This window comes from Xenopus laevis, chromosome 9_10S (genome assembly GCF_017654675.1).
Source record: "Xenopus laevis strain J_2021 chromosome 9_10S, Xenopus_laevis_v10.1, whole genome shotgun sequence".
NCBI classification, from domain to species: Eukaryota; Metazoa; Chordata; class Amphibia; order Anura; family Pipidae; genus Xenopus; species Xenopus laevis.
Window position 1 is genome coordinate 90,794,943 of NC_054388.1, and position 14,255 is coordinate 90,809,197.

At 39.0% G+C, this 14,255-nt stretch overlaps 1 protein-coding gene across 4 annotated transcripts in view; it reads left to right on the forward strand.

Moving 5' to 3' along the window:
• Positions 1 to 14,255, forward strand: part of ttyh3.S (tweety family member 3 S homeolog) — a 94,184-nt gene that overhangs the window by 31,005 nt on the left and 48,924 nt on the right. For all 4 annotated transcript variants that reach the window (XR_001933252.2, XM_041577747.1, NM_001092244.1 and 1 more), the window contains 1 exon segment: positions 8,580 to 8,749. Coding sequence is in view for 3 of the 4 variants with exons in the window: in XM_041577747.1 (XP_041433681.1) it covers positions 8,580 to 8,749 (170 nt within the window). In the remaining variant the exon portion in view is untranslated.

Genomic DNA, 14,255 nt, shown 5'->3' on the forward strand with positions numbered 1-14,255 from the left:
GAATTTGTGTTTAAGCATTTCCTTTCACTTTGAATATATTAAACATTGTGTATTATTATATCTCTACTGCACTAAGGAAGGTACAACTTTCCTGACAGGCAGTGGGAAATGGAGAAGAGCATTTGGACTTTTTCACCGCAGCAAGAGAATGCTGGAGGGCTGCCAGCACAGAGAATAGGCTGAAGTCCTAGACACCGGCAGCCAGCAGTCCTATGAAACTGGGAGAGCATTTCCTGGCCTCAGCTGTAATTTAAACTTGGATCACATCGCTGAAATCTGTTTAAAGTAAGCTGGCCAGATGATGTAAGGTGATTAACTCCTGGTCTGCTGTTTGTATTCAGCCTAATTAGAGAGGCCCACACAGCTCAAGACTCTAGCATGTACCAGAATTCTGGGTCAAGTGGTAATTGTCATTCAAGTATTGTTCATTGCAGCCAACTGCCCTTAAAGCAAAATTAAAGTGAAAGGGACTATGCCCCCTAAAGGACCAATTACATAAAAAAAAATTTTTTTAAAAAAAGTATTCGTTAGTATACATCGAAAAAAAACCCACCCAAAACAAATTAAACTTTAAAATCGCAAAGCCTTTTTTAAGAAATAACTTACTGAAACTCCGCTTCTGATCCTCAGAAAAGGCAACACGGTAACGATACATTGTGCAGCGCTCCATTTCTCCTCCCTGGCTATCTCTTATATGGAAGGCAGGGAAGAGAAATCTAGTGGCGCATGATTGGCCCCCCGATCGCTCTCTGAAGAGGAGCGCAAGTGGAGTTTCGGTAAGTTATTAATAAAGACTTTGCGACTTTAAAGTTTCATTTGTCTTGGTGTTTTTTTTTCGTTGTATACGAACGCATTTTTCAAAAAAATGTTTTTGATGATACTGGTCCTTTAATGGGAAATCATTTTTATAGTTTAAATCAGTTTGGGATTGAGTGGTCAATTACTTATAGTGATTTTTTTTTTATATACACAATTTTGTTTTATCTTTTCCCCTGGCATAAATAAAACGCCTGTCTTGTTTTTAGATGTTGATTACTATACTATATTATTTTGGAAAATGTTAGGCCTGCATGTATACGATACAGTTTTTACTGCAAACGTATGAATGTTTCTATTTGGTTTGAAAAAAAAAAGTAAGTAATGGCCTTAAATAAAACCTAAAGTATTATGTGCAACATGCATACCAAAGCATAAAAGAGGCTGTGCTATACATTGTGTGTGCAATACATTGTTTTGGATAATATCCATGCCTTAATTAAGCAGCCTTACAGTAAAAACCCTTGAGCATTTTACTTACTCCTGGGGTAGGAGCTTGTTCCACATTTACTGGAGTAAGTGGGTGCCCTTGGGCTGCATTGGATGAATGACATTTATTTTAACGGAGAAAGAAAGCTCCAGTCCATGGTTCAATGATTGGAATGATTTACCAGATAGCCTGTTAGCAGAAAACTGCACATGTAAGCAAACAATCCACTTCCTCCTTATGTGCCTAACGACCGATTTTAGGAAAGTCCGACCAATCCTTCGAAATTATCGTGCGGTTAGTGGGATTCGAACGATCGTACATCTTACGACTTTTCGGCCGACATCTGTCAGGAAATTGATGGGCCAGGTCAAAAAATCTTTATCGGTCCCAGTGCAATCTATCTATGTCTGCAGGGCCAAGCAGGCAGCTCCCCTTCGTACGATCGTTCCTAGAAAATCGTGGTCTCACGATGAGGATCAGATCTTTTAAAAATCTCAACATCTATGGCCAGCTTAAGTTGCACAGAGCTTTAACATAATTAAATATCAAATGCAGCCCTATAACCTTAATCTAATACAGAGGCTTGTTATATAAATTGTGTAAGTGGTTGCTATAATAAAAGTAGAAAATCATGTTTCCCTGTTTGCATTTTAACTGAGACCGAAATAGAATGTCACTGTAAATGCTGCATTTTATATGCTGAACTTACTATACCAGCCCAGCATTTTATCAGCCCTACAATTAGGGGCCGATTCATCAAGAGTCGAATATAGAGGGTTAATTAACCCTCGATATTCGACTAGGAACTAAAATCGTTCGACTTCGAATATCGAAGTCGAACGATTTAGCGCAAATCCTACGATCGAACGATCGAAGGATTATTCGTTCGATCGAACGATTAAATCCTTCGAATCGAACGATTCGAAGGATTTTAATCCAACGATCGAAGGAATATCCTTCAATCAAAAAAAACTCAGGCAAGCCTATGGGGACCTTCCCCATAGGCTAACATTGAGTTCGGTAGCTTTTAGCTGCCGAACTAGGGGGTCGAAGTTTTTCTTAAAGAGACAGTACTTCGACTATCGAATGGTCGAATAGTCGAACGATTTTTAGTTCGATTCGTAGTCGAAGTCGTAGTCGGAGGTCGAAGTAGCCCATTCGATGGTCGAAGTAGCCCAAAAAACACTTTGAAATTCAAAGTTTTTTTAATTCGAATCCTTCACTCGAGCTTTGTAAATGTGCCCCCTAGAGTTGCCACCTTTTGGCCCTGTTTAAACCGGAGCTGGGCTGTGATGCAATAGGGGCTGGGCTGTGATGCAATAGGGGCTGGGCCTGATTGCAGGGGTGGGGCTATGATGTGGTGATCGGCGACTGACTGTTTCATCAATCATAGGGAATCCTGCCCAGTTTTCCTAATTTGGAAAAACAGGCAGGCAGTTTTGACCCGGGCAGACCTTCATAACCGTGCTGTCCTGGTCAAAACCGGACAGGTGGCAACCCTACCTACAATAGTAACGGCCCATGCCGTGAAATTTCACACAGGAGCTCCTCCATCTTTGATCCTATAAGTCCATCTTTGAAGTGTCCGTGACACTGCACATGTTCCGTGTGTTCTGGACAGAATTACAGTTTGTCCCTTCTGTGAATTAGGGTCACTCACATATTGTTCTGTTCATATGTTTCTTTTTTTCATTTGCGTGATATATAGTATATTGAAATCATTTAGCAGCAAAAAGTGTGTTGCTGATTTATTCAATTGTATTGTGTATTGTATATTGTATATATTATTGGAATTGTTCCGTCTGCTTTACAATAGTCCCCCAGACGCTGGAGTTGGTTTTTTTTTCTGTTTAATCTTGCCTTGAAATGTTCAGCCTCATTCTCCAGCTCTCTATTACTCAGCACCCTATGAAACCTGTATAAATAAGTGTAAAACAATATATAATTCATTACCGTTTTATTACCGGTGCCTGTTAATGTACGGACTCCAAGTGTATAAATATTTACCTAATCTCTTTCATTTTCCTGTACATTTATAAAAACAGATGTGCACGCCTGGGAATCTCCGGTTATGTTTCTATTAAAAACAGGTACTGGAGCAGATCTTAAAAACATGTATAACCTCAGCTACACAATGGAATTACTGCAAGCCAAGGGGCTACATTATACAAGGGAGACCTGTGTATAAGTCCCATGATCGTTACAGTGGAATAAAATACAGTGCAGTGGTTTATAATTATGTGAGACTGTGCTCTATATATTGTAGTTTTATTATATTCAGGTGGTTAGTCCTGTAAAATTCCTCAGTCTCAATAGGTCTGTTGGTATTGTTGGGCATACATATATTTATCCAAGCATTGCATTCCCATTGTTGATTCTTGCAGGTAAATCTCTTTTATTCATTAAAATCTATTATCCGAGATTTGAACTTGCTTATTCTCAAGTACGTTTTGCCTGAACTCTGCTTTAAATAAAGCTCCATTTTATCCAAATGGACTCCATTTTATCCAAATTTTCTCTGTTATAATAAAACAGATCGAAACTAAGATATGATTAATCCTTATTGAAAGCAAAACCAGCCTATTGGCTTTATTAATGTTTGCATTAATAAGGTATGAAGTTCCAAATTATGGATATATCCATTATCTGAAAAACCCCAGGTCCCAAGCATTCTGGATAACAGGTCCCATACCTGTACTTCTAAATATATTCTTTAACAAAATGGATATTGTCCTTAGTTCCACATCACTCCATTACTGTGTAGACTTATATAGGTATGGGACCTGTTATCCAGAATGCTCAGGACCTGGGGCTTTACGGATAATGGATATTTCTATAATTTGGAACTTCATTAAGTCTACTAGAAAATCATTGGTCATGTACAAGGTACTGTTTCTTTATTATAGTAATATATTATAGAAAAAAAGGAAATACTTTTTAAAAATGTGGATTATGTGGATGAAATGAAGACCGAAATCAACCAGATTAAGTGAGTGGTTTTTTTTTTTTGCTTTATCTATTTAGAGCCATTATTTGCATTCCTGGTTCGAAAATAGCAGCTCTACTAGGCATCTGCTGTGTCTGTAGCTCAGTGGGTAATGACTATGTAGGAGGATTCTCCATAGAGATTGTTGCATGTCTGTTGCTCCATGTCCTATCTTTTTATTCCTGTGCTTACAGCTGGAGGGACTGAGCTTCTTTTCCACTGTCCATTATATAGTACATAATGTATGCCCTGTTGTAAAATATAAGGATTTTCTAAGTCCTTTGGCCTCATCCTTTTATATGGTCATGGAACTCCGAGGGGACTTCCAGAATCCTCATATTTTACAAGGGTACATTATTTATTATAATACACAAGTTTCAGTGAGTCATGTGACTGAAATGACCCCCCTAAGCTCTATTGGTAAGGATATATTTTACAGGATAGTTACATAGTTAAATTGGGTTGAAAAAAGACAAAGTCCATCAAGTTCAACCCCTCCAAATGAAAACCCAGCATCCATACACACACCCCTCCATACTTTCACATAAATTCTATATACCCATACCTATACTAACTATAGCGTTTAGTATCACAATAGCCTTTGATATTATGTCTGTCCAAAAAACATCCAAGCCATTCTTAAAGGCATTAACTGAATCAGCCATCACAACATCACCCGGCAGTGCATTCCACAACCTCACTGTCCTGACTGTGAAGAACCACCTACGTTGCTTCAAATGAAAGTTCTTTTCTTCTAGTCTAAAGGGGTGGCCTCTGGTACGGTGATCCACTTTATAGGTAAAAAGGTCCCCTGCTATTTGTCTATAATGTCCTCTAATGTACTTGTAAAGTGTAATCATGTCCCCTCGCAAGCGCCTTTTTTCCAGAGAAAACAACCCCAACCTTGACAGTCTCCCCCCTCTAACCAGTTTAGTTGCACTTAGTCTCTGCACTCTCTCCAGCTCATTTATATCCCTCTTAAGGACTGGAGTCCAAAACTGCACTGCATACTCCAGATGAGGCCTCACCAGGGACCTATAAAGAGGCATAATTATGTTTTCATCCCTTGAGTTAATGCCCTTTTTTATGCCAGAACTTTATTTTCTTTAGTAGCCACATAATGACACTGCCCAGAATTAGACAATTTGTTATCTACAAAAACCCCTAGATCCTTCTCATTTAAGGAAACTCCCAACACACTGCCATTTAGTGTATAACTTGCATTTATATTATTTTTGCCAAAGTGCATAACCTTGCATTTATCATGATATTCATGGCTCTTGTCATAGGAAATTCTGTAACCCTTATTTTAAAATAGAAGGTGTTCCTTGCAGAGCTGTGTATTCACAGTCTGAAGCAATTTTGGGTATCTGGAGTCAGAGTCACCAAAAATATAGCAAATACGACTCCTAATATCTTTAAATAAATGTGCTGAAAATAATCAAATCAGATTTAAGAGCTTCTATGAAGGACCATACGACAGAAGCAATTCTGAACGATACTTTAGTTAATTGTGGATTGTATTTAATAGCTATCTTACAGCTATATGCCAGGATCTTGTTTTAGGTTTTCCAATTGTTTTTGGTTCATGTAGTTTAATTTTGAGTTTGGTTTAGAATTACCAAAAGATGTGGTTTATATATTTGAGCTTTCGCAGTGGTAAAATGCTTTGTATGTTGTGTACTTAACTTCTACCAATCAATATGGAAAATACATTAAATAATTAATTCTGAAGCAAACACACAGCTTTTACCAGTGCAGAGCAACAGTACATTATATTTTTATTACTTCGATACACATTCAGTTTTTGGTGTCACTGATTCTTTTAGGGATACACCGAATCCAGGATTCGGTTAGGGATTCGGCCAGCAGGATTCGGATTCGGCTGAATCCTTCTGCAAGAGAATGCAAATTAGGGGCAGGGAGGGAAACTGCATGACTTTTTATCACAAAACAAGGAAGTAAAAAATGTTTACCCCTTCCCTCCCCTAATTTGCATATGCAGATTAGAATTCAGATCGGTATTAATCCAAATCGTTCATGAAAGATTCGGGGGTTCGGCCGAATCCAAAATAGTGGTTTTGGTTCCTTTAAAAAAACAGAGGAGTCGTAGTCAATGGTACCATAAACTGAGGACTATGTACTGACTCCACAGCCCTGGTTCCATGACCATATAAAAACACCAGTTTAGAATATTCTCATATTTTAAACAGAGGGTACACTATTTATTATAATATATATTATAATTATTATAATACAGGTTTCACTGTGCCTTTACAGAAATGACATCACTTGGCACCGATTATAACTGATGACATCACTAAGCACCGTCAATAAGGATATTCATGGCCCTAGTGTAGCTCTACAAACTTTATATCAAGTCGTGTGCGATCTGGGCCCAACCAAATATTCTAACTTGTATTAGAAAGAGAACTTTTCCAAAATATAGTATGACAATCGGGTGCTTTTCAGCTTGCTGTCATGTCTTGATTCAAAGTACCAAACTTACTGTTCTTTGCTGTTGAGTTTATGCCAACTTAAACAAACCTTTGTGTGGGCTTCCAAACCACAGTGCAAACAGCATGAGCTTTGTTCCAGTTGTCAAGTTATAGAACATATTCTTGAATAAACTTTTGAAGAGTTGATTATATATTGCTGACATTCCTCAATGTAGAATCTTTGTAGTTGGCACCATATGGCTGACTTACTAAAGGTCTACAGATATTGATAGAATTCTTTGTATGGCATCATTGTTTTAAATTTGAACCTGTCATGGGAATATGGTTTTTGGATCAGTATGCTTTTTTGTAAGCATAAAAAGAAAGAAAAAAACTCCATTAAATCCATTTGGTGAACTAAGTGAAAAAGTGAAATTTTGTTGTGTCCCCCCCCCCCCCGATACATCATTTTTATTTAGAATTTCAGCATTGTTGCAGTCACAGCAGGGTGTTATGTCATAATTGCCCCTTATCTGTCAACATTTAGGGCTGGGACACACTGGGCGATTTGGGGAGATTTAGTCGCCTGGCGACTAATCGCCGCGACTTTCCACGACCAATCTTCCCCGAATGCTTCCCCTCGCTCTGCGCCTGGCTAAAATGAAAAATCGCCTGCGCTAATCACACGCGGCGATTCGTTTTCAGAAGTCGCCCGAAGTTTCCTCGTGAGGCAACTTCGGGCGACTTCGGAAAACGAATCGCCGCGTGTGATTAGCGCAGGCGATTTTTCATTTTAGCCAGGCGCAGAGCGAGGGGAAGCATTCGGGGAGAAAAGTCGCTGCGATTAGTCGCCAGGCGACTAAATCTCCCCAAATCGCCCAGTGTGTCCCTTAAGGGATTGTTCACCTTCAAACACTGTTTTCACTTCAGTTGGTTTCCGATAGATCACCAGATATTAAGACTTTTTCTAATTACTTTCTATTTTCTAATTGTTCTTAATTTAGTTGATACATTTGTTATCTTTGACCCTGCAGTAGTGATGTGCGGGCCGGCCCGATACCCTCTGGACCTGCGGGTCGGACGGCTTCGGGCCGACCTTGCACGCTCCTTTCCGTGTCGCGGGTGGGTGCGGGTTGAGCTCTTCTTACTGCTCTCCCCGCCCTCAACCTTTCCAAATGCCAGCTTCCAACTTCCGTGTTGAGTTTTTATAGACGAGCGCCTCTCGCCCAGCCCCTTTTGTGATGTCATCCACAGGCCAGGTCAGGTGTGCCCTGACCCGTAAAGAACTTGAGAAACCTGAACCCTAATTACTGTATGTTTCTTGTCTATGGATTATTTGCCATTTGAAGTAGCTGCAAGCATTGGCTGTGCCGTTTTTATGGTGTCAGGTTCCTGGGTTATGTGTAACTTTAATTACAGGCATGTGTATGGCAGCTCCAAAGATGTAGTTGGCGTGTGACTCAGTGCTTTTGGCATGGGTTAATCTTTTCGTGTTACAATGTATTGGTACGTAGGAGTTTTGCAGCGCTGCCTACAGAAAGGTGCTATCACGCTTGCCTTAAGTAAATGGTGAGTTTAGCGTGATAATATATTCCACCCTCTTTGTTTAAAACCCACTCCGTTAACACTTTATATACTTAACAGTTGGTGGGTTTGAATAATTCTTTTTTACCTGAGCTATGCAGGTATTCCATGGGCAGGGAACACTCTTCTACTGGTGAACGGTGCCATATTGTTTCTGTTAAAACATAGATATCTCAGGAACTGTATTATTATTAGTGTTCAGAAATATATTGTAAAGTTTAAATACAGGTTGGATTTTCTAATGGAACAATAAGCTATTTGTTGTGCTGCTTTGTATGACAAAATTGGACATCACGGTCTCATATAACATGCTTCTCTCTTCTAGTCCTTGATGCTTCTGGCTTGTGTCGCTCTCTCCTGCCTGGCTCTTGACCTTCTCTTCCTGCTCTTCTACTCCTTCTGGTTCTGCTGCCGTCACCGGAAAACAGAAGAGAACACAAATGCGGATTGTTGCTGTACCGTTTGGTGTGTCATCGTTGCTACTCTTGTCTGCAGGTAAGTGAGGTATAAACCTGCGCAGCCATAACACAATTCTTATCTATTCATAAAACGCTGGATCCAGGTCCATGTACTACACCGGTACACGGAGGTACAGTGAGGGAGAAAGGCAAAATAGAAACGTAGACACTTGTTACCAACAATTCCAAGCGTTAATGTTGTTTAGTATACTGAGAGTTATAGTTTTCCACAGCTGCATGGCTATTTTCTGGGTTCCCCTGACTGAAAGGGGTTGTTCACCTTCCAAACACTTTTTCAGATTGTTCTCCAGAAATAAAGAAGTTGTTCAATCACTTTCTATTATCGTTTTTCCAAAAATCTAAGTTTAAAGTTTAATGTCCCTGGTGTTTCAGTCTGACAGCTCAGTAATTCAGGTGCAACTTTTGCGCTGTTACATTTAGTTGATCCATTTCTCAGCAGAACCTCTGGAGTATTAGCAACTATTGTATCAATTCTAACAGCTGCCTGTTCCGCTCAGCAGGTACAAAAATAAGAAATGTATCAACTAAATGTAACAATTTACAACAGTCTACAGCAGGGGTCCCCAACCTTTTTTACCCGTGAGCCACATTCAAAAATAAAAAGAGTTGGGGAGCAACACAGGCATGGAAAAACTTCCTGGGGTGCAAATTAAGAGCTGTAATTGGCTATTTGGTGGCCCCTATATGGACTGGCAGACTACAGGAGGCTCTGTTTGGCAGTACACCTGGTTTTTATGCAACTTAAACTTGCCTCCAAGCCAGGAATTCAAAAATAAGCACCAGCTTTGAGGTCAATAGGAGCAACATCCAAGGGGTTGGTGAGCAACGTGTTGTTTGTGAGCTACTGTTTGGGGATCACTGGTCTACAGGGTCGGCGACCCCCCTCCCAGATCTGCTTTAGAAGGTGAAAAATTACACTTTACATTTCAATATTAGAAAAACATACATAGAAAATAGAAAGTAATTGGAAAAAGTCTTTATGAAAAACCCCTTAAATTGATAAGTCAGAGTTAAGTAAATGCTCACTTTGTTATTTCCAAATGTGGCCCACCCACAGCACCTACCATAGGCAGAGCATTCGCCAATTCTTTTCAGTGGTGACAGGAGAAGGGCATTTTTACCACCTCAAAACCGTATGTATGCCAAAGCCCTTCTAGTCTGTAAGACGTGATATGGAGAGATTTTTGACACTGCTGTATCACCCATTGGTAAATATCTAGAATATGAAGTTGGTGAACATACCAAACACCCAACAGTCATTTAATTTGTTCTTGTGAAACATGGGCATTATTTCAGTAACTATTATTTAAAATGCCTTTACTTTTATTTTGTAAGGTTATCTTCCCCTATTTATTTTTTGAGATAGCATCCTGTTTTTGTGGGGGTGTTGATTATTGCAAGCTATAATAAAACAATGAAATTCTCAACCATTTTAAACCAAATTGGCCAGCATCATATTTGCGTTTAGTGTTGTCTATGGAGAATGCTTCCTCTGAGGCAAACGGATATGGCTAGTGCCATATTTCTATTCATTAGAAATATATGGCGAAAATGAATGTTTCTGTGTAAAGAGCTTTAATTTCTTAGATTGTCTAAAAACAAAAGAACAACGGTGCATATTCTACTTTTAATGGCCTCTGTTTTTGACTGCTGTGCTGTTTTGTACACCATGTGCCATCTTGTCTTTGGCCTAGTTCATTAATATTGTTTGTGAATTGATGTCTGCATCTTTGAAATGGAAACAAACGCTTTCCTAGATCTTTATTCTTTGCACATTCTGTGCACTTGCATTTCTTTGCTGATTTGCAAATGAGCAAAGATGCCCCCCCCCCCCCGTTGCATTTTTATATTGGCCTGATGATAATGAATAGATCATAGCTCTGTTTGGTTAGGCGCATGGTAGGCCAACCCAAGTAATATAGATACCCATTACCTACCTATTAAGTTAGTAAAGTGTATTTACAGTCTACAGGTATGGGACGTGTTATCCAGAATGCTTGGGATCTAGGGCTTTCCGGATAATGAATCTTTCCTTAATTTGGATCTTCATACCTTAAACCAGAAAAAAAATAATTCCAGAAAATATTTTTTCCATGGCACCTTACCTGAATTGCCATGTCCAGTTCAGTGCCATTACCCACAGTTTGCTTATTGTAAGAGCTGTGGGGGGGGGGAGTCACAATGCCCAAAATTTCCTGTCACAGCTTCTAATACAGTTATGGGATCCGTTATCCAGAAAGCTCCCCATTACAGCAAGGCTATCTCTCATAGACTCCATTTTATCCAAATAATCTGCATTTTTGAAAATTATTCCTTTTTTTCTCTGTCGATTTTTTTAGAAGCATTTTAGAAGCAAAATCAGCCTATTGGGTTTATGTTTTATTTAAATTATTTTCTAGTAGACTTATGTGTAGATCCAAATTACGGTAAGTTACGTTATCCGGAAAACCTTTTTTCGTGAAATAATCAAACAGTACCTTATACTTGATCCAAACCCTCCTATTGGGTTTATTTAATGTTTACATGATTTTCTAGTAGACTGAGGGGCATTTTTACCTAGGGTCGAATATCGAGGGTTAATTTACCCCCGATATTCGACTGCCGAATTGAAATCCTTCGACTTCGAATATCAAAGTCGAAGGCTTTAGCGATATTCCTACGAACGATCGAGGAATAATCATTCAATCGAACGATTAAATCCTTCGAATCAGACGATTCGAAGGATTTTAATCCATCGATCAAAGGATTTTCCTTTGATCAGAAAATTGTTAGGAAGCCTATGGGGACCTTCCCCATAGGCTAAAATTGGCTTTGGTAGGTTTTAGGTGGCGAACTAGGGTGTCGAAGTATTTTTTTAAAGAGACAGTACTTCGACTATCGAATAGTCGAACGATTTTTAGTTCGAATCATTCGATTTGAATTCGTAGTCGAAGGTCGAAGTAGCCTATTCGATGGTCGAAATAGCCATATTCGACCATTCGAAATTCAAAGTATTTTTTCTTCTAATCCTTCACTCGAGCAATCAAGTAAATGGGCCCCCTAATGTATGAAGATCAAAATTATGGAAAGATCCATTACCTGGAAAAACATCAAATGCAGTGAGAACCGTATCTCCAAATAGGTTAAATGCAATGGATCCTGACATCCCAGACATCTCCTTTGCCATTCCAAAAAGCAGTATACCTGGAGGCGAGAGCAGCTTTCAGTTTATTTTCAAAATCAGGTTTTAGGCCAATATTAGCTAAGACGTTGTCTGCACTGATGAAAATGCTCATATGCTTTTTCACACCTTCATTGGATCCAAGGATCCAAGGTTGCATTTATATTATTACATTCGCTTTACAAATTAGTCCCAGTCTATCATTAATGGCATTGTAAACTGTATGTTTAGTAAAACATATGCTATGTAGTACTTACAAAAATGATAAGGAACATCAGTGTTGGCAGTAACAAAGTATTGTGAGGGAATACAGGGTTATGGGAGCTCATAAAACAAGTTGATCAAGGGTCCAATTGCCATTTTGGATTCAGGAGGGAATTTTTTCCCCCTCTGAGGCAAACTGAAAAGGCTTCAGATGTTTTTTTTCGCCTTCCTCTGGATCAACTGGCAGTTAGGCAGATTTTAAAAAAAAAAACCTAAAAGGTTGAACTTGATGGATGTGTGTCTTTTTTTCAACCTTACTTACTATGTTACTATGTAAAGCAACCGTGGCGTGTTCTGTTGCTGTGGACTGCAACTTCTGCAACACTGTGATCTGTTTTCCAATAACATTTGCAGAAACATTCCCAAGAAATAGTATTTTCATAAGCTGAAAGATCTCAACAACAAATCTGATTCTGATTCTTAGTATAGAGATAGAGATGACAAATACTGGTAGTGCTTTGAATTATACACGTGGAACCATTTTAATAAGCAACAGGATATGATATGAAATTATGTAAAGTAAGTAAAGTACGCTAGCTTGGCATATATCTAGATGGGAATCCCTGCTGGTAATGAGCTTAATGGCTGCCTCGTATAATATGTAGGAGAAAATATAGCAATCCAAGCATGTCACTCCTGAGAGATATGTCTACTAAAAACCTGTCCGACTTGTACAGCATACATTCTAATGACCGAAGCTTTCTGTTTCCATCACACAGTATTTCAACATCATTTTAAAGCTGTCAGGATCCGGGCCGCCTGCCAAACCCTCGATCGCAATTGCAGCCAAACATTATATCACTATTGTTCCTTTCCAGGCAGCCAGGCAAGGCTCTCTACCTAGCAGGGCTATAAATGTCTGCGAATACAAGTTTAATGACTTTCTACTGTCTCATAACAAGCAATTGGAGCATTTTGTTCTGCATCTGTTAATTAGTATAGCACGCCCAATCATTAAGGGCAGAGACACACGTGGAGATTCGAGGAGATTAGTCACCCGGCAACAAATCGACTCTTCTTGGGGCACTAATCTCCCCGAACTGCCTTCCCTCCGGCTAGAATCTAAATCTCTGGCAGGATGGCATTCGGAGCCCTTTGTTTTCCGAAGTCGCCCGAAGTTTCCTTGTGAGCCAACTTAAGGCGACTTCAGAAAACAAAGCAATCTGAGTGCCATCCGCCGGCTATTTAAAATTCTAGCCGGCGGGAAGGCAGTTCAGGTAGATTAGTCCCCAAAAGAAGAGCCGATTTGTTGCTGGGCGACTAATCTCCCTGAATTTTCACGTGTGTCTCTGCCCTAAAGGAACAGTAACAACGAGAACAAAAATGGCAGTTCTGTCCTGTTGCCTTTAGCAAATGTATGTTTTTTAGTTGACTTTCAGCTTTTTGCCATGTTCTGCTATTCTAATAATGAATACCAGGCAAAATTAAAATAACCAAATTTGGACATTATCTTTATTGTGCAATAATTCAAAATAAATTGTAAATTTATAATACAGGTATGTGATCCTTTATCCGGAAAAATGTTATCCCCGGAAAGCTCTGAATTATTTAATGGCCAGCTCCCAAAGAATCAATTATAAGTAAATCATTCTCATTTTTAAAATGATTTAATTTTTCTCTGTAATAATAAAACAGGACATTGTTCCTAATGGTAACTAGACTGCAATAATCCATATTTTTGGCAAATGGTGATTTATGGTATGGAGAGCCATACCCCAGGCCCTGAGCATTCTGGATAACAGATCCTATACTGGTGTCGGGGACCTTAATAGTAACAGAAATTTGGATTTACTGTGAAGAATTTTGTTTTACAATGAAGGGGATATTTTGGAAATTTTCAGATAATACTAAATATTAAAGGGCATGTAAAGTCTAAAATAGAATAAGGCTTGGAATGCTGTATTTTGTATACTAAATATAAACATGAACTTACTGCACCATAAGCCTAATCAAACAAATAATTTATGCTTTCAAAGTTGGCTACAGGGGGCTGTCATCTTTGTTAAACATCTTTGCAAGACTAAAGCTGGCCATAGATGTTGAGATTTTTAAAAGATCAGATCCTGATCATGAGACCACGATCTTCTCAGAACGATCG